The 19,541-nt window shown below is 42.1% G+C and overlaps 1 protein-coding gene across 1 annotated transcript in view; it reads left to right on the top strand.

Moving 5' to 3' along the window:
* Window positions 1-850: 850 nt before the first annotated feature.
* gpc1b (glypican 1b) overlaps window positions 851-19,541 on the top strand; it is a 60,183-nt gene continuing 41,492 nt past the window's right edge. Inside the window, exon 1 of the mRNA XM_070845101.1 lies at window positions 851-1,234. Within this exon, the coding sequence (XP_070701202.1) occupies window positions 1,075-1,234 (160 nt within the window). The 5' untranslated portion in view covers window positions 851-1,074. The remainder of the gene's footprint in view (window positions 1,235-19,541) is intronic.

The raw sequence follows: 19,541 nt of genomic DNA, 5'->3' as shown, positions 1-19,541 counted from the left end.
TCTGCACATCCTCTCTGCGAGGTGGAGGAGAGGCATCACCGCTGAGCCGCACTGGGGTGGGTGGGTACCTGGGGTGGGGGGGGGGGGGGGGGGGGCCCGCCCACAGTTCACCTGTGACACCTGGCTGACGGAGATCAAGCTGTCAGGACGCGCAGAGCACATTCTTTCTCTGAGAACCAGACCACGTTATGAAACACCACGTCCGCACACTTTGACTCGAAATGAAAATGACAGATGTTTTCAAAACTAAACCCACGCATCAGACAGAAACACGTCTAAAAATAATATTTAGATGAGACAGAATGACACGGAAATGGCAGGAGCAACGCGAAACCTCGTATATTCTTTCCTCCCTCTCTCTCTCTCTCTCTCTCTCCCTCTCTCCCTCCCTCTCCCTCCATCTCATTCCACAGAGTGGCAGCGCTGGCATAACATCGTCCAGAAAACCCTGAACTGGAAACGAGCTGCGGTAGCTGCCTGTGCGCACCTCTTTACTGAGACCCCCCCACACCCCCCCGGGCCGTCATAGCCGGTAGGCGTGCGGCGACAGAACCTGGCTGCTCAGCGCCAGAGCAACACAGTGCTATTTTCTGACACGACTTCAATTCTTTCAGCTGTACATGCGTAACCTAATTCTTTCATCCCTCGCCTCTCCCTCTCTAGGTGAGCCAAAAAAAGCCCCAACAGTGGATGTATGAGACAGGGGATCTGCACTCATCCCGAGCGCAGCGCGAGAAGATACAGTTCTTTTGGGGGGGGGGAGAAATAATAAAGCTCCAGTCCTGTCCACATCGGCCCTGCGTTAGGAGTGGGAACACACGGGACCTCTGCGCTGTGAAGAGTCGCTCCTGTGCCGTGCAGCAGCGCGCGGAGAGCAGCCACAGACTCGGCAGACGCACCAAAAGGGCAGGAGGGATAAAGGAAGGTGGAGGATATTTTACGCACAGCAGCACTCAGTAGCACTCACGGGCTACTTACAGGGGAGACTCCTGCTCTGTTTGGGACTCAACACAGCTGCGTCGCCTCTTGGTCGGATTTGCACTTGACTTAGTCCACATACAGCAGTCGGCCGGGATGGATTCCTTCATCATAGCGGCTCTGGCAGTGTGCTCTCTAACGGCATCAGCCTATGGGGACAAAGGGACCAGCAAAGCCCGGAGTTGTTCGGATATCAGGCAGTTTTATAGCGGGAAAGGATTCTCTCTGGATGGTGTCCCTCAGTCTGAAATATCAGGTAAGCTCCTTTTAAAAAAAATCCAGCCTGACCAAAGTCTGTTGTGCGCACTCTTTCTCTGGACCAAATCTGATATTTACCCCTGAAACCAAACACACTTTCAGGATCATCTAGTTGTGCAAATGCTACACTGCAGTAACTGTTTAAATTATTCCATGATATGTTCAACACACACTGTGAGGCACCATACAGTTGCTGTAAACTCATTGCCACTGAGAACCACAATTGCTCCGCAAGCCCCCGAGGAATGTTAGTCTATTTTGGGACCAAAGTCGCACCTGCAGTAGCAATATTTATTGTATCTACTGTAAGAGTTGGTGTATAGGTCTCACATTATCCTGTAGACATGAATGATCCTGAAAATGAATGATTGTAGTTCCCACATTACAGCTTGCACATACCACTGCAGGACACTGTAACTCAAAAATATATCTTCTGAGCCACAAGCTTAGAACTGACTATTTTTGAAGTTTCTTTTGTTGTGAGAGTGAGCAAACCCAGTATCTATCTTCATACCTTTTTAAACCTGTTGTCACGCTCATTTCATGTCACATGATGATACAGAGGGGCTCTAGCTCTCTGCTATCTCTCAAAATGAAGCACTGCTTTGAGAGACAGACATGCTACCAGCAGTCTGGCTGTTTGATCCTTGATCAAAAATATGAGAAAGTCCCTTGAAATTCTTTTCCACTTGACATTTTTGGAAACACAGATGCAGGATCAGCACGGCTCTCCTCTCATTTCTCTGTTTCCCAATCACACTCTAAACTAAGCATGAACTAAGTCCATCTCCTGTAAGCTGTCTGGTCTTTGTGCAGGGAATTCTTCCTCATAAATTGCCAGCCAGTCACTTGACCATGTGCTGTAACCACGCAAATACGATGTTGCTCAGTGTGTCATCCATGGTCTGATGTCAGACAGTCACAAGCCCCTCTGCAGTTCAGATGATTACATGTGTGCCTTCCCTGGAATTCGGTGCAACGGTTTCACGCTCGCACGCGCACACACACACACACACACATACACACACACACACACACACACACACACACACACACACACACACACACACACAGTTTACTGCAATTTCAGGTTCTAAAGTTACACTACATTGTACATGGGTAAGACAGGAGACTGTGACCATGTATGTTTACACAATTACTTTGCTGTGCACAGATTTAAATGAAATATAACTCATTACTTTTTATTCAATTGTTCCAAGACTGTAAAATGAGTGAATGTCAAGAGCAATTTTTGAAAGTGAAGAGCAGGAAGTACGACACGAATATTTGAGGTAATTACATTATTTTACCAGCAAGAAATAAGTGTGAACATGTGCAATGTACATCTGAATGAGCCTTACTGTAACACTGCCACAGTCCTTTCCAATCTGATAACATGCCCTTTCCTCAAAAAGCCCCTCTAGACTCTGCGTCAGCCACCTTCTCTATGTTGTCCAATTCATTTTCCACAGAGTGCTACACCACTGTGACAGTAGATAAACTCCTATCCCCTGTGAAGACAGCGATGTTTGTCCATGAGTACAGACTGAATGGCACTGTGACATACAAGGGTGACGTTTTGCAGTATTCACCTAAAGGTCACACACTCAGGGTGATCCTAAAGTAGAAACTGCTCTATTTTCTGATAGCATATAGGCTCTTGCACAGCACAGCACGGTAGCAGAAAGAGCATTGTGTCTTGATGGAAATAGAATGTGTATAATGTGCTGTAGGGTTTGATTTTCACCCTACAGATGTTGCGATTTCACTCAGGTTTCTGGGTATCTAGAGCTGCCACCAGGAAGCACAAATGGAACATTAAGAGTGTGTCTATTAGGAACATGATATCCAATACAAAGTAGATCTTTCCTAGTGATTGCACTGATAGGAAAGGAGTGATTATAAGATTTAAGGGTGGGGCAGTAATGTGATGAAACTGTTAGCTAATGTCATCACATCATACATCATAAGGTAGTGAGGGCCAAGTAGAAACTGGACACTTCTAATTTAATTGATTGACCATACTGAATAAATCATTTGACAGAATTAACGCCAGCCCCGGCCCCTTAGAAATCCCCTTTTTCTTCCAAATGTCTATAATCCATAATGCTTTAAAGAGCAAATCTGTCTTGTCATGACACCATCTATTCCTCTTGTTTTAATCAATGATGTGGAGCTTACTTAAGTCTGGGTTCAATGCATTCTCAGCAAGGGAGAAAATAAAGGAGTGAGGCAGACATTGAGGACCAGGAAGACACAGAGAACTGAGAGAGAAAAAGAGACGTGCAGAAGTGGATAGATGTGAGACAGAAAGAGAGAGAGAGAGGAAAGGGGAGATGTGGCTTTGACAATATGTCTCCCCGTGTCTCTGTCTCTTGGCTCCCGAGCATAAATAACTGCTCATCCGCCCCAGTCTGGCATATTAAACACCTTAGTGAAATATGAAAGCTTTAATTTATGCCTCCAAATTATGAGCCACCTGAATGTTGTGGATGATCACTGACATTTGCAGAAGGATATTTCCTGCTGTGACACCAGGGCTTGATCAGCCTAATGCATTGGCTGGGCCTGACTCAAGGTCACATGCTGAGTACATCACCTCGATTCAGTAGGGGAGGACAATGAAAGACGACTGCATCACAACTCTAAAAATGATGTCTAGATCACAGAGCAAATCCTTTTCGCTGTTACTGCACAATATATGAGACAAAATTCCTGGGCACACGAAGTAGCCAATATACTTCCGAGTTTAATATTAAACTTCATTTTTAGATGCACAAAACTTGTATAATCAAACATGGAGGCATATGCACATAAAGTCTCAATAAGGACTGCAAGTAATATGCCCTGGAAAAAAAGTTATTAAAACACTGTGTCTAAGCTAATGTGATTTCATTTTCTATTAAATCTCAAGAGTTTGGGTTTTAAAGACACATTTTTCACTCTTATACCTCTGTTCTGTACTGTTGAATTAGGTACTTTTCTAAACATGTGAGGAAAAAAAAATCCAACCACATGAACCAATTCCATAATCACAGTCCCTGTTTGATTATGCTCAGTCAGCAGTGAAAGGAGATTCCCAGATATTGCTTTCACATTGATACGCCTCATATAACAACTTGGATAGTGCCCTGTTCTTAAGTAATTTGCCCTGGAGAAAAAGCCCTGCGGAAGAAAGCTATTGAGTTAAGGGTGATCTGTTTGTTATCATTGTGTTGAAGCGGTGTTTACTGGACCATGGGAACAGTATCAGTTGAGCAGAAATGAAAAGCAATGATTCGTAAGTAATCAAGTAAACTGACAGATGCTCTTAAAATGAGTGTAATGGTGCTATTTTAACTCCGTCGAGTGTTATCAGTTTTAGAAGCAGCGTTTTCCTCGGTGTTTACCAAAAATGGATGATTGATTTTTATGAGGCTCATCTGTCTCCTCCTTGCACTGCCCCCTCCCTGTCCCACCCTATCATTACAGTCTTGATGACTTATCTTTTTGTCTTTCAGGGGATGACATTCTTCATCTCTCTGTTTCTCTCTCTCATCGGCTCTTAAAGAGAGAGGCGCCACACACTCTCTGAATGCAGCTGGCAGCCGATGTGTGTTAGATGCTCAATGTCATATAAGCCAAAGAGACAAGCTGCATGAGACATCTGCAGGAAGGCTAGTAACATTTTGGTGTGGCATTGGCTTTCCCATGCTGTATTTGTGTTGTTGTTGATTGCTGGTTGCTACAGGCTGACTGTGAGTCGCTCAGGGCTTTCTAAAGTGTCATCTCCAACCAGTGTTTGGCTAATGATACAGTGGGATTGCTGCTCACCAGGCCTGCTAGGAACTGTTGTTGACTAAAGACTGACTTGCGGCTGGAAATGTGGGCTGATCAGTATGGTAGCCCACAGTGAAAAGTATGGGAATGTTTTTGAACTCAGCAGCTTGACTGTGAATTTGGGTATGAGTCTTGAAATGCATGGTTGTTGCTAAAATAGAGCATGAGTTTTCACATACTGAGCAGAAAATCTCCCAGGCCACCTCCCTCACCTCTTTGACTGAGGGTAATGATAAGCAATGGTTACTGGTGTGTTTGCTTCCCCCTACACCACTTTCCAGCCAGAGGTTAAATGGAGAGAGGAGTCCACTGCCAGCATGAGACAAAGCTGGCTAGCCAGGGAGTGGCTGCAAAACCAACAACAAAACATCTAAAAAACAACGTATAGAATATAATGGATATATATATCATATTGGATAAACTACTGCCGCACTGATCAATTCAAATGGATACTTTGACTTTTGGGAAATTTGACTATTTATTTCATTCTCAGTGAAATACAGACATCCAACTTTCTAAATCTGCATCATTTGCAAATGTTGTGTTCATGGTCCAGAGTATAATGCAGACCATGTACAGTTTATTCATGCTTTGTGGACTTGCTCGTACAGTGTTTGTGTAGCTACCAGTGGCTGATGTTAACTGAAGGCCCTCCATTTCCTCTGTCTGTCACCCTGTGAGGCTGTTTGACCCTGTGGTGGCTCTAATGCTAGTTAGGATTATAAAAAAAAAAAAATGTTCATGGTGTTATCAATTATTTAGTAACCTTTTAGTACCAGCATTGCAGTGTCAAAAGTGTTGCTGAGCTAAATTGTTTGTTTGTTTGCCTTTGCAGTCCCATAATGAAGCCACACTCCACAGCAGTGGGCATGGGGACTTCATCTGTGTTCCAGCTCAGGAACACTGAACACATAATGGACACCTGGCAAATGGTGTGTCATAGTCTATAAACATCCACTGGGAAGTAATGGCAATGCTATGTTTGCTGATTGATGTGTTATTACATCAGATGCAGGTTTTGTGTAATGTGTAATATGCAAAAATTACTTTGAGACACACGTCTTGGTACATAAATGTGATGGCAAATTTGTATGTTTTTGTCATGTTATGTCCATGTTCGTTGAGGCATTTTTTTTTGCCATTGATAAATTGGACACAGCAAAGATAGGAAACAGGGAGAGAGAGAGGAGGGAAGGAAATGTAAAAACAGTCCTAAGCTGCATTTGAACCTCAGACACTGCAATGAAATGGTCAGCATGTTAAAACCCCAACGTGCCAGGACACGCCTGCCATTTTTATGTAAAAGTTGGCTTTTACATTTTCATTCATTTTAGCTATATGGATGAATTAATGCATATCTAGCAAACCCCTAAAGCTGTAACAACAGATGAAAATTACACACATATGTGTGACTGACAAAAAGACTTAACTCAAGCATGTGAAGCCAGCAGTGTCACGCATCCCATGCCAGGAAAGGGACAGACCAGACTTAACCATAAACAGTAAATACTGCGTGTGTGTGGAGATAAGCTTGCAGTGTTGTCATTGTGGCCGCTCTGGACAGTATTCTTATCTCCACCCCATTAATATCCCTGATGCTGTGGTGCTCTTATTCTCCATATTGAGGATAACTAATTGATCGCACTGAATTATATATTGCCGCCTCGTGAATGGAACTCATTAACTGAGTTGGAGATAAGAGGGCTAAGGCTTATTTGAAGGTTAATGTCAGCATAAAGCCCTGTGCATCTGTTGGTCTTCCTCTGTAGACAGATTAAAGCAAAAGCAACAGTTGTTTCTGTATCACAGTGTGCTGGGTCATAACTCTGCTGCAGTTTGAAGTGTGTGAATCCCTGCATCTGGGCTCCTGTCTGTGCCTGTTTATGTGTATCTGTATCTGTGTGTGTGTGTGTGTTTTCCTACCAACTAAATATGCTGGAGTTGTTAAAATGCTGAAGTCAGTAAGAAGCCTCTTGAATCATTAAGCCATAATAGGCTGCAGGGAGCATGAAACAGACCACAGTGTGTTTGATGTTCACCATAGAGAGAGAGAGAGAAAGAGAGAGAACTGATGGACTGCTGACTGTGACTTGGGCTGCCCTGGTCTGCTTGGTTTTGCTGGTTCCTGCTCCGCCCTGTGACTGGCTATGTGTAGGAAAAACAACACAAAGAAAAGAGAACTAAAGAAAAAAAATGCCTTATGTAATCATTTTCATTCTCAGGCCTGTTAGAAACATGGAAATCTGGAGGAAAGTTTGTCCAAACATGTTTAGTTGCTCTGAACCCTGCGTAATGTGGGAACAAGGAGGCAGAAACCTTTTCACAGATTGCATGTACCTGTTTTTTGAGTAATGTTTGAACCAAGTAGTCATATTAAACTGGCTATTTTGTGAGCAGATGATTTCAGGTCTGACAAAAATGTAGCAGTTTTCCTCTTTATACCATTTGAATTCAAGAAAATAGTCAAAAAGAGCTGATAAATGTCACAGTTTTCAATTCTATTTCCTGTGAGTCATTTCAGAAAATGACACCAGTTTATCTTAAAAGTAGGAAATTTGAGGTCCAATTGTGCTTTTCAGAATACAATACGCTGCCCTGACTTGTATCAGCTGCCCCTCTTCTGACCAGTATGCACATCAGCGGCTGCCACCTTTCTTCTTTTCTGTCTTCTTGTGCTTCTCGTGTCTTTTGTTCCCTGTCACTTGTCTTATGTGAGAGTAGGAGTTCACACATACAGCCTCCCTTGGCAAGTGCACACACACACACACACACACACACACACACACACACACACACACACACACACAGGCCTTTTGCAATGACACTGCAACCCCCCTGTAGTGACAAAAAGAGACTGGCCTATGCTGTCATCTGTGTGTGTGTGTGGTGTGGGAGGCATGTGTGTTGGTGTATGACTCCTCTTTTGTCTTTAGAGGAATTGGTAGTGTCAAAAGGAGAATTATTCCCTCAACACAGGAAGCCCCTTCAATGTCTCTTGCTGTGTGTGTGTGTGTGTGTGAGTGTGTGTGTGGGAGACTTGGGGCAGATGTGTGTGCCCAATGTGGCCATAAACGAATGGGAGAGTATTCATTTGTGTGTGTGCCACAGATGTGTGATGACTTCTAAAGCTTTAGTGAGAACGTTATTAAACCGTTTCCTCTCCATTTGCTGTCATTGTGTTCACACTGTGTGTGTGTGTGTGTGTGTGTGTGTGTGTGTGTGACTGCTGTTGTTTTTCTTATGCCCGATTGTCAGTTATGTAAATGCGTACGTGTCCGACAAGCTTTTGTCGCTCGTGTCCCCTCCAGCCGTGCTTTCTGTAGACTAGGTGACTATTTGAAGTGACAAGGAACTGGCTTTAGCTCTCAGCGTGTCTTCACTGCTCCAGCTACCTCCTCCCTTGCCCTCCCACTGCTTCACAGATGGTACGGACCCAAACTAGGACGCCCACTACCATATTAAGTGAGGGCCCGCAGTATGAATTTTACAGGGTGACACACCCTAAACCAACACACACATATGCACTGTCTGCAGCTGTGGACCGGAGTGTGTGCTGGGAGACTTTCGTTCCCAAAGGGGAAATCCTGTGGCTATGGCACTGTGGCAACAAATTCAGCAGGGATGAACAAAAACACACACATATGGGGTTTGAAATCTTTAGATTTTAATGATTCTGATTTACGTTCTTGTTGAATTTTTGCTCTAATAATTTGGGTAAGGGTAAATTTTGAGAATTGGCAAGTGATTTAGGCTGCCCCTCGGTTATTCGTCTGAGATATTATTTTCTTATTGCAGGTAAAATAAAGAAAAAGTGTTCTCTATCTTGTTGCACAACTTGAATTTTAATGTTTTTTTTTTTTTACACAGAACTTTTTTAACTATTAATGAATCTGTTGACTATTTTTGAGAAAACATTTTAATAATAAATATATTTAATATTTGAATTGTCAATTGTCACAAAATCAATAGATAGCTATTTTGATAAGGGTTTAGTAGGATCAGTCATATTTCGAGTAAAAATACCAAATATCGCCTCAATACCAGTTTGTCTTTCCTTTTAAAAATCTTTTTATTGGTTTTATTGATTGATCAAGGGGCATTTTATAATGTAAATGTTCTTATGATTGCAGGTTATGTTCTAAAACAAACAAAACTAAAAATGCAGAAAGCCCAAGGTGATTCAAATGACTTCTTTGTCTGACCAAAAGCTCTGAACTAAAGTTTTCTTTCAATCATCAATTTTTCGACTAAATTTTGCATTGTTTTTACTTTACTCTGTAAAATAAGCTGCTTCTAAGGCGGAATGACGAGGTAATTATTTTTGTTCTGCAATTACATTTGGCTCTTGCTGTCTTTTGTGAAGCCCAGTCACACTTTTGAATGCTTCCTCCTGTTCTGATCCAGTTCGCGATTGCCAAAATAGATGGATATTCTCTGATGGAGACAGCCTTCAGGCTCTTATCTCTTAAATATAAAATAAAGGAAATAGGAATTGAAGAGATGAGATTGGACCTGTGTATAAAATGATAAGAATAGATGATAAAAATCAGTAAGGTGTCGTCTAACTGTTGAATGCCTGAGATGTGTCCAGCACCTCGCTGCTCTGATGCCTGGCACACACAATACAGATTTAATAAAGATAGGACACACAGGCACAACAGTACACATATCCCTCAACTACACACTTCCCTTTGATAAGCAATCATTTCTGTTCTGCTCTGTTCAACAGTGGCCCTTTCTTCCACACATAGGTTGTTATTAAAAAAAAAAACTATTGCTCACATCCGCAGGAGTAGCTGCACAGGAACTGGACTGCAAGTTGTCAAGCTTTCTGTCTATGTATGTGTTTCTGCATGTGTATGTGTGAGGCAGATATCCCAGGTGTTTCAAGACTTGTGAATATCTTCTTTGTCTTCACTTTCCCCTCCTCTCCCCTGAGGTATAAACATTATTCTCCATAATCTCTTCCAAACTAGAAGCATGTTTCCATACTTGGGATGCAGACCAATTGCCACTTTCCTCTTCATCTCTATCAAATCTCCTACACACTGACATTTTCTTCTTTGGCTTTTCTAAATTGGTCATTTTGGAGGATTTTTTTTTTTTTTAGCTGCTTCAGGCAAGTGGCTCCACACAATAGTTATTTTGCTTTATTGTTACTTGGCATTCATAATTTCCTGAGGGTTTTCTCTCATCAAGATAAACTGTTTCACACTAGTTTCCATTACCGTTATTATTTTCTCCTCTCTTTCTCTCTCACTGAGTCATTTCTGCCTTTGAGGCTTTATCTCTCTCATTCTTCCACTATCTGCTCCTGCAGAGGAAGTTGTGAATTCATTTATTTTTCATGCGAAATTTGCTGCATGCTCTCCAAAAACATTGTCTGTTTGTTTCTGGTACTTGTCTGTGATTTATATGACTCCATATTTTTGTGATCTAATTTTACCATGCATTTCATTGTCATTAAAGCCATATGTTTTAAGAATATAATTCAGAAATCTGAGAAAATCTTCATGACTAATGGCGCTGCACGTCATGACACCCCAGGACTCCTCTGTCTTCGGGGCTTAGGAAGATGTCTGCGGGTAAAATGTTCCATTTAGAAGTCAGTGATTTAAGGATTTTGTGAAAAATTTGGAGCATCTTTTTCTTTCAATCTCCTTTGGGAATCCATTTTCTCACGCTCACTTGAACCGCTCCCCAACTTCCTTTGCTCTTAGTTTGAAAGCAATTACAGTGAAATCTGTGTGTTGTTTTATTGGCTTCCTGTAGGCCAAGCAAACACGTTTTTTCCAGGCTTTCTAGCGCTCTGTGATCCTGTCTCCCTCTCTCATCCGGTTCATTTTCAGGATCTCCACCATTCAAGTGACTTAAACTGCAAAGATCATTGGGCCCCTTTAACATTAGTTCTTCTAGAAAGCAGAATACTCAAATAAGTTCTTCAAACTGTGCACTGCAGCCTCTTTATATTGCCATCTCCGAGTTTGTGGTGAAGCAGCTTTCTTTCTTCTCCTTCTTCCACTCCAACTCTAATCTCCTGTCGGATTTTGTGCTTTCTAGACACATTTTTCTGTAATTAGATAGTGAGATCTGGTTTTATGTGACATCATTTCTCAAACGTTATTTGTGGCTAAGGAAAGCCCCGTGTAACTTATCGTGGTTTGCTTATTTGGCTTGACCGTGCTCGGCTATTTAGATCTGGATGTCTGAGGACGGAGGAGCGGGAATGACCAGAGGATTACTAAAGCCTTATGAGAAGAGGGGCGCATAAAAAAAGCTCATAATTACAGGGGCAATATGTAATTACTGTCAATTGTCATCCTGTTTGCTGGTACAGGATTAGCTTTTTATTACCTAAATCCTTTTTTTTTCCACTTTCCCACTTTCCCTACCCCCTCTGTCTGTTTCCTTCTTCTTTCAATCTGTCTCCACTCCCTTTCTAGGCCATTTTTAAAGTTTGTCTTTAGAAAGTTTCTGGAAACCACCTAAAGATATCACCTCTGTATCCTATGTTGCATCATGTCCTGCACATACACTTTACACCTCAACTAAATAATAGTAAGATATTCTGTGTCTGTCTACCTGGAAAGATGGAAGAATAGTGGTGTCAAATAGTAGCAAGGAAATGTTGATCCGTGTCAACACGTGAAATTATTTTTTGTAACTTTACCTGTCTGACTATTGCAGCAACTGACTGGATTTCACACATTTTCATGTGTAAGAGATTTGAGTATTAGAATTTTAAGCTCACAACTCAAACAGCATTTTTTATATGACCATATTTCAGTTCACAAGAGCTCGGGGTTTTTTGCTACTGTAGAAATATACCTTTGTACCACCCTCCCTCCTCTTCTCTGCTTCCTCCCAGGAGAGGATGGCAAGCAGTGAGCTAATGAACTTGAAATGACAATGACTTATTTAGCTTGCTTTTCTTCCGCTCAGCCGTAACAGAGGGCATTTAAGTTGGGCCCACTCGTCATCGTTCCCTTCGTGTCGTTATTTGCTACCTCGCCATTGCTCCCTCACTATTTTCATCTCTTCTTCCTCCCCTGCAGAGTCTTCTCTCATAAATATTTTACATCTTCCAAATGAACTCTGTCAACCCAGGCTTAGCGCGTGGCTGGTTGCCTTTCATGTTTCTAATGCATATAATGTGTTTGTGTAAAATATAGGTGCTCGGTGTGTGTACAAGTATTTAGGTTATCATATGTAAAAATGTTCAATTGTGAGTGACTTGCTGCATTACTCAATGCACAACTGTTCCTGCTTGCATATTTTGATTAGCATGCACACAAGACATGTTCTACATAATGTTTGCGTTTGTTAATTCAACTGTTATCCCAATAGACATGGTGACTAAGAACATGTTATTTACAGCAACAAGCTGCTGGCTTGTTCAGGATTACATACAGTGTATATTGTACATGCTGGATACAAACACTGGGAGCTACTGAGCAGGATGCCAGATGATCGGTGAGGGCTATAATTTTCATCATTTTCATTTAAGTAGTGGGATACGAAGTGCCTTATTTAAGGTCTGTTTGAGAGTACCTGATGAAGAAAGATGAAAGCTTCTATCAAGAATGTTTTCCACCTCAGCCTATCTGAGACTCAGCAAACTACCGGCCATATGTTGCCTGCAGAAACCCAATACAGAGAGTAGAGCTGCAGGATGGTAATCATGTTGTTTTAAGGTAGTGCATGTCTTTACCCCTACTGCATTTTTAAATGTGTCTTAGCTGCATATACACAAGGTGATACAGTTAGCGCAACATCTTGCGGCACCGTCTTTCAATTGGAATCCCTGACTCAACAGAACGGTAGCAGAGGGATGTTTTGGGCCTGAGGGATGCTAGTTGCTTGCAAGCCTTTGCAACTGTGCAAGTGTGTTTGGTTGTCAGAGTTCTTATCCAGCGACGTCATTGGTGATCGTAAAAGTAAGCCTTGTCGAACGTAGGCTTCTCTATTTTGTTTCTGCGTGTGCGTCGTTGGGCCAGGCTCTGGTTCAAACTAAAAGCCTTCTCTTTAAATCTTTCATGTTCTTCTACCTTCCTGCTGAGATAAAGTGAGAGACAGAGATGACGCATAAGGCTTATAAAGCACCACTAACCTTCACTTGCTTTGTTACATCCTATACTCTTATTACCCCTCCCACCAAACAGCGCTTGAAGTCTTTAGCTAACTCTTTTTCAGTGAGCAGTGCACCGTGGCAGTTCGTAGACAGACTGATGTCAGAATCTATTTTCTTCTCACACATTTGTGTCTGTATGTGTTTAGGACTTACTTGAAATAAACTGGTTAAGCACATCTACAGTATGACTAAATTGCAGCAGCAGTGGCGCCCCTGTGACACTATTTGTCTCCTGTGTGTCCCTGTTTTCTGCACCCTACTTTCCCAGCAAACCCCCAGCAGCTTCAATTCCAGCCCTGGGGCCCAGGGCATCACTCAGTCGAATTGAATCACAAATCCTTTTGGGCAGAGGAGGCTGTGAGGCTAAGGATGAATGGCTTGGGCCTGTCATGTGATTTCTGCTGATGAATGGCCAGGGCCTAGAGGACAGGATGGACTGAACCAATGAAAGTGGATCTGGTGTAGTACTCGTCATAGGAGGATTTGTGTTATAGAATAATGTCCTGCAACGGACGTTTACTTATGCTATTTTGAAACTTTTAAACATACATTTTAGGTTTCTTTTCACATTTTACAAAGCGGATAATCTTGGATTCCCACGGAATAGAGGTGAGAAAACATAAGCGCGCTCTTCTCGTTGAAATCCCAGTAAATGCAACAGCCTACCTTTCCTGTCTTGGTGCTGGCAAGTTTGCCTGTTTTTGCAATGTGCTGGTTATGCAAAAAGAGAACATCAAGGCTTTGATGTTCCATATTGGGGTGTTTTGTCAAGAGAGCTGTGTGCTTGCTGGGATGAACTCTCACGGCAACAGCCCTTCTCTTCTTAAATCCTGCATCCAGGCTCTCGTGTTTGAGATATGAGTTTTCAAGAGTTCTGACTTTGTTCCCTTTCTCCAGTCTTCCATCCCATCCTCCTCTTTTCCCTCAAGCTGCCTCTCTCTCTTGCTCTCTCTTCAGCTTTCTTCACCTTCTTTCAGTCCTTCTGTGTCCCTTCACATCTCTCTTGGCTTAGTTCCCTTGATTAAGCACAGCTGTCGCGCTCATCGCAAAGCCCCTCTTTTTTCACATTGTTATATAAATTGGCTGGCTGTCTTTCTCAGGCCCTGGCCCTGTTGATTTTGGGTGACGTCAATAACTGTTGTTTATGCCTTGGACACAGAGCTGATTCTGCTGTCTCCTCTGACTCTTTGACTCGGGTCATTCAACCAATACATAAATGCGTGTGTCTCTGTGTGCATGTTTATTCGAATATGCACCAGTGAGGCATACTCCCTAAATCAAAATCAATCACAAATTGCTACTCCAAACATGTCTCCTCCCTCAATTTCTTATAACTGACTTGATTATTATCTTTCCTACTTCGGCAACCCACTGAGTCCAAAGTCTTATTAATAGTAGTGTCAGCAGGGTGGATGAGGAGGAGAGTAATACATGTGACTGGCAGTGGAGCACTGCTTAGCTCCTCTGCATCACTCTGGAAGGGGGAAGAGATGTGTACCCGCAAGGTACTGAGGCAGTCCAGCCATGGCAGACTGGGCTGTGACATTGAGGTGATGGAAACTTAAATCATTCGCCTTTGTCTGTGTTTATCCGCTGCTAGCTGGGCAGGAGTAGAGCTGGAGGGTGAGATGACCTCTGGAGAGGGACAGTATGCTGTGGCACACACTCATTTATTTACACACATACACACTTGCACGCTGGCCCTCAGTTTTCCATTCTGTATACTCACTCAGCATGCCATATGCTTCAACCACTCCAGGCCTGATGGAGTCATAAAATTGGCTTCCAGAAAACATATTACCAAGATAAAATTTAATGAGAGGTTAGTTTTATGTTTTCGCTGCTTTCTGAGACGGTTATGTGTTGACAAAATAGGTTGCATACATTATTTTTGGTGTGGCTTATCATGCATATGTTTTTGTGGCATTTTGTTTGGGGCTAAAATGATTAAAGGAAGAATCAAGTAGCCAATTAAAAGAAATTACAAATTTTACAAATCCCATAACCGTCTAACATCATTAATCTGGTAAAAATACCAACTGATTTACTGTTAATCTGCATCCAAGGAGAAGAAATGCCATCAAATGATGCAGTCTGTCATCTGCTGTCTTCCACTGGCATTTTGTTTTTCATCTGGTTTAGTTCGGCTGCATCAGGTTTGTAAGCAGCCACTTGATGGGTGTTAATTTGCTTGTGGATCACACCACATACAAAAAATTATGCACAACGGAGTGATAATAACTATGCGTTGCCAAGCGGAATTGTGAAACAAACACTAAATCAAAGCATCTTTAAGTAAACATGTAAATGTAATAAGACGTGTTGTGCCACCCTTGGTGTTAACATGAGCACTCTTAAAGCTGCAACTAATGTTTATGTAACCCCAAAGTTATTTGGATTGCTGTCAAATAAAACAAATACTAGCAAATTCTCACAATTCTGAAGCTGGAACCAGAACTGAATAATCATTCAAAAGATTACTTGATTTTCAAAATTGTTTTACTTTTCTAACATTAACAATCAATAAAGTGTCTAATTGTTCCAGCTCTATATTTTTTGCATTCTTGTGGTCACAAGGGCCCATGTCATTTGCCCATGTTCCCATCCCACCCACTGTGTGGAAGTATAAACAGTATTGCGTGCAGTTTGAACTATATCTGGCATGAATAACACTTTGCACTGTTATAGTTTTATCTAAAGTATCGTGGATGGGCAGCATAACTTGAATGGACGCTAAATGTATCTCAGACAGTCCCCAAAGGACATTGTTCCATTGTGATAGGAAAGCACTTCAGCCCCTCTGATGAGCTACATTCACTGTTGCAATATCCCCGCACCCCCCGCTTAGACCATATTGTTACATTTTCTAAAAGCACTTTCCTCTCTTACTCTCTCAGTTTGCTTCTCTCAAACAGGCATGGAAAGTTATTCTATGTGTCGGCCCACCAGCTCTTCTGTGGCTAAATGACATGCAGCGGTTGTTAGCAGAGACCAGCTTTAACTGTTCAGACTCCCCACCTCCCACATCACCCATTTTGCAAATTGTAGCTAGGCCCCCCTCTCTCCTGGGAACACAGTGCCTAATGCACCATTACACCGCTATAAATACTCTTTTCCATAGACCACGCTCACACTTTCATTGTTATCTGATTATTATTTTATTTCCACCTACTGTCCACCTACCTTTAGTGTCCTATTATTGCCCATCATTTTCGGGAGGAGAGTGAAAGTGGACTCTTTCTGTTTTAAATGATTGTAGGCACTTACAATGTTGTCCGATGTGTCTAATTATTACCAGAATGGAATGCAAATGGATAATGTGCCTGTTTGCAGTGGGTTTAGCCTTTAGATACAGCATCCCGAAGCACGGAATGTTTTTTGTTTGATATTGTTTCACTAATTGCCCCCTAGGCAGAAGTTGTTTCTGATCAATGTGCAGCAGAACAGCAGTGGTTGTCTCTGGTGTTGGTGCACAGGCAGATAAAGTGATGAGGAATCATGTCCTGGTTCTTTTCATTAACAGCAGAGGTTATTATCCAAAGAGGTGTTTCTTCATTTTTCCCTCTGTAGAATGTTTTGTCATGGCAGTAATTTTCCATATATTCCACACAAACATTCTAGACTTGGTAAAGTTATTTGGTCAAATTGAAATTATAGTTTATAACAATAATTATAAAGGCATCTGTGATTGCTGACCCAGCTAATGTTTAAAAGTCTGATCTTTAAGTGTGTTGATTCTAGCCAGGAAGTAGAGAATCCTCCTCAGGATTTTCCCCCCTGAATATATGAGGTGGCAAATGACAGATAAACAAAACAAGAAAAAAAAGGGAGCCTAAGAAATTGCGGCTCTACTCTGGCCATTGACTATTTACTCACGGATTAGATCCCTATCTCTTTTAATTGAGTTCCCTGGAATTGGCACACTCACAGTCTGCCCACAAACAAAACTCCTTGCATCCCTTGTGCACTTGTGGCGCCTGAACCCAGTGAAACACATTCACAGCGGCAAGCTCAGTGTTCTGTTAACTGCTACAAAGTGAAATGATCTTTTTCACTGTGCAGTTGTGAGCTTTTAATGAATTCTTTTAGATTGGGAAAGAAGAAGTGGATGAATGCAATTCAAGGCTGTGCGTTGTGCCCCAGCTTGTCCTTGTGGAGATGCTTCCGAGGTGCATCTGTCTTCTTGTCAGAATTATACTGTCTCTGCCTTGTTTAGCAAACAGAATCTGTCGCGGTTTAGGATTATTACTGTTCCTCTAGGTGTTTCTGCGGTCTGTATGTAGATACTGTATTTGTGTGTGTGTGGGACAGCATGGAGGAGATACCTGCTTTTATGAGCAGGTCTGTCCTTGTAGTTAAACCAGCTTGTAGCACTTGGTTGTGCACTGCAGCAGTATCTGGTGATACAGACATCTGCCCTAGCAGTTAACTGGCGACTACCCCTGTAGTTATTATTGTAGTCTATAAAGGGAACCTATCGTGCTGTCTGGAGACAGCCACCTTAATAAGACTCTGTCAAGTTCATGTTCCTTTCTCTGAAGTAAAATGACCTTCTCTTTCTATACCCCCTATTTTTACCATTTCTCTTCCACCCAGCCCCTGTCTTTTTTTTCCCCTTTGCAGTGATTCTTGGTAGGGACCACTGCATGTAAGCTTTTGCTTTCCTCTCCACCCTCCTCCTCTCTCTTCCCCCTAAAACTAGCCCAAAGCAGGCTTTGATGTTCAGTGTCTTTACTCTCTAAAGCAAGGCCGATCTGCTGCTGCAAAAAAAAACACTGCATATTTTTCCCTTCTCCCTTCTCTCTTTCCTTTTCCTTTTTTTTTTAAAGACTGCAGGTGAAAAGAAATCTGTTCCTCATACCCTGTATTTTTTTGTGACAACAGTGTTCAGCCAGCTGTTAGATAGCCGTTTCTCTCTCATTTAAGGTGAAGTTCTCCTTTCGCCCTCATTTTCTGCTTGTGGCTTGAATCTGAGCCTAGTTGCGATTAACACTTGGAATGTCAAGGAGAGAGGTAATTAGGAGAAAAGGTCATTCCCAAGCTCACTTTATTACATTTTCACCTCCAGTGACAGGGTAATAAAAATAACTTTTTACATTAAGGTTAGTATTGTGAGCACAAGACTGGACATTTAACCAATTTACTGTAGAGACGTACCTTTACTTTCAGTTATCATCCCAAAATGTGTGAGAGCAGATAGGAACTGAACCTTACATATCTGCTATCTTCATAGTATGCCAGACTTTCTTTGGTTTCTGTATCAGTTTGCAGTTTGCAATATTTGTCCATAAACAACATTTACGATCTTTTTCATACATAAAAACACATTTAAACAGATTTAAACTGGAAAAACACTTTGGTCTGTTCTTCCTTTGGAGTTTACGGCTTTCAGTGAATAGAGCTGTCAGTCCCATTCCTCTCTAGTCGGGGCATGTAGCTCAGAAGCTTACTGTACACAATACCTCAGAAACATGCATAAACACACACGCACACACACACACACACACACACACACACACAGAGGCAACACCTGCTATATAACTGCACAAAGGTGTGCATGTAACAGATGAAAGTGGACCTGTGGACTATGTTATGACGTCTATGTGTGCAAATATCTGCTAGAATTTATGTTGTCCTTTTTCGCTTTTAATTTTAAGGGGAAAAAATCCCCATAAAGATCAAATGGGACATGATCTGACATGCCTGCTTTGGCATGACTCAGTGGTAGCTGACTGATTTGAAGTTAATTAAAAGTGCTCTTTTGTTCGTTGACTGATGCCAGTGCAGTGGGATCTGGGTGGTGTGACGGGCGTGGGTGGAGGGCATGGAATGGGCCGCACAATGGCGGGCTTTGTAGGTGGCTGCGATGGAGGGAGAGGCTGCATGATGTCAGGCTAGTGCTGGCTTCAGTCCATATATTCAAGTCCAATGGTCCTCCTCAGAGCATTCATAACACCTTCACACAGCTGGATGAGGAGGAGGAAGAGTGGGAAGAGCAGGTGGTGGAAATCTATCCTGCAAAAGGAGTCGCAGCACAATGGACTCCATTACTTGGGAATAATATGGTGGAGAATAATTTGGAGAATCAGAGTTATTTCAATAACTTTGATGAGAGTTACATGTCAGAGGTACTCACACACTTTGCACCTGCATTAAAGATTAAATCATTCAACCAGACTAAGAAGTAAGAAGCCTTCAGCTTATACACAATGCAGCTGCCAGGGATTTAACATGTAAAAGAGAGCAAATTACACCCATTTTAGCCTCTTTGCATTTGCTCACTATCCTCTTTTTAACAATTTCAAAATGTCATATTACTTTACAATGATCTGAATACTTTATACCGCCATACTCA

The sequence above is a fragment of the Pempheris klunzingeri genome, chromosome 15, assembly GCF_042242105.1.
Source record: "Pempheris klunzingeri isolate RE-2024b chromosome 15, fPemKlu1.hap1, whole genome shotgun sequence".
NCBI lineage: Eukaryota > Metazoa > Chordata > Actinopteri > Acropomatiformes > Pempheridae > Pempheris > Pempheris klunzingeri.
This window is presented reverse-complemented; position numbering and strand designations above follow the sequence as displayed.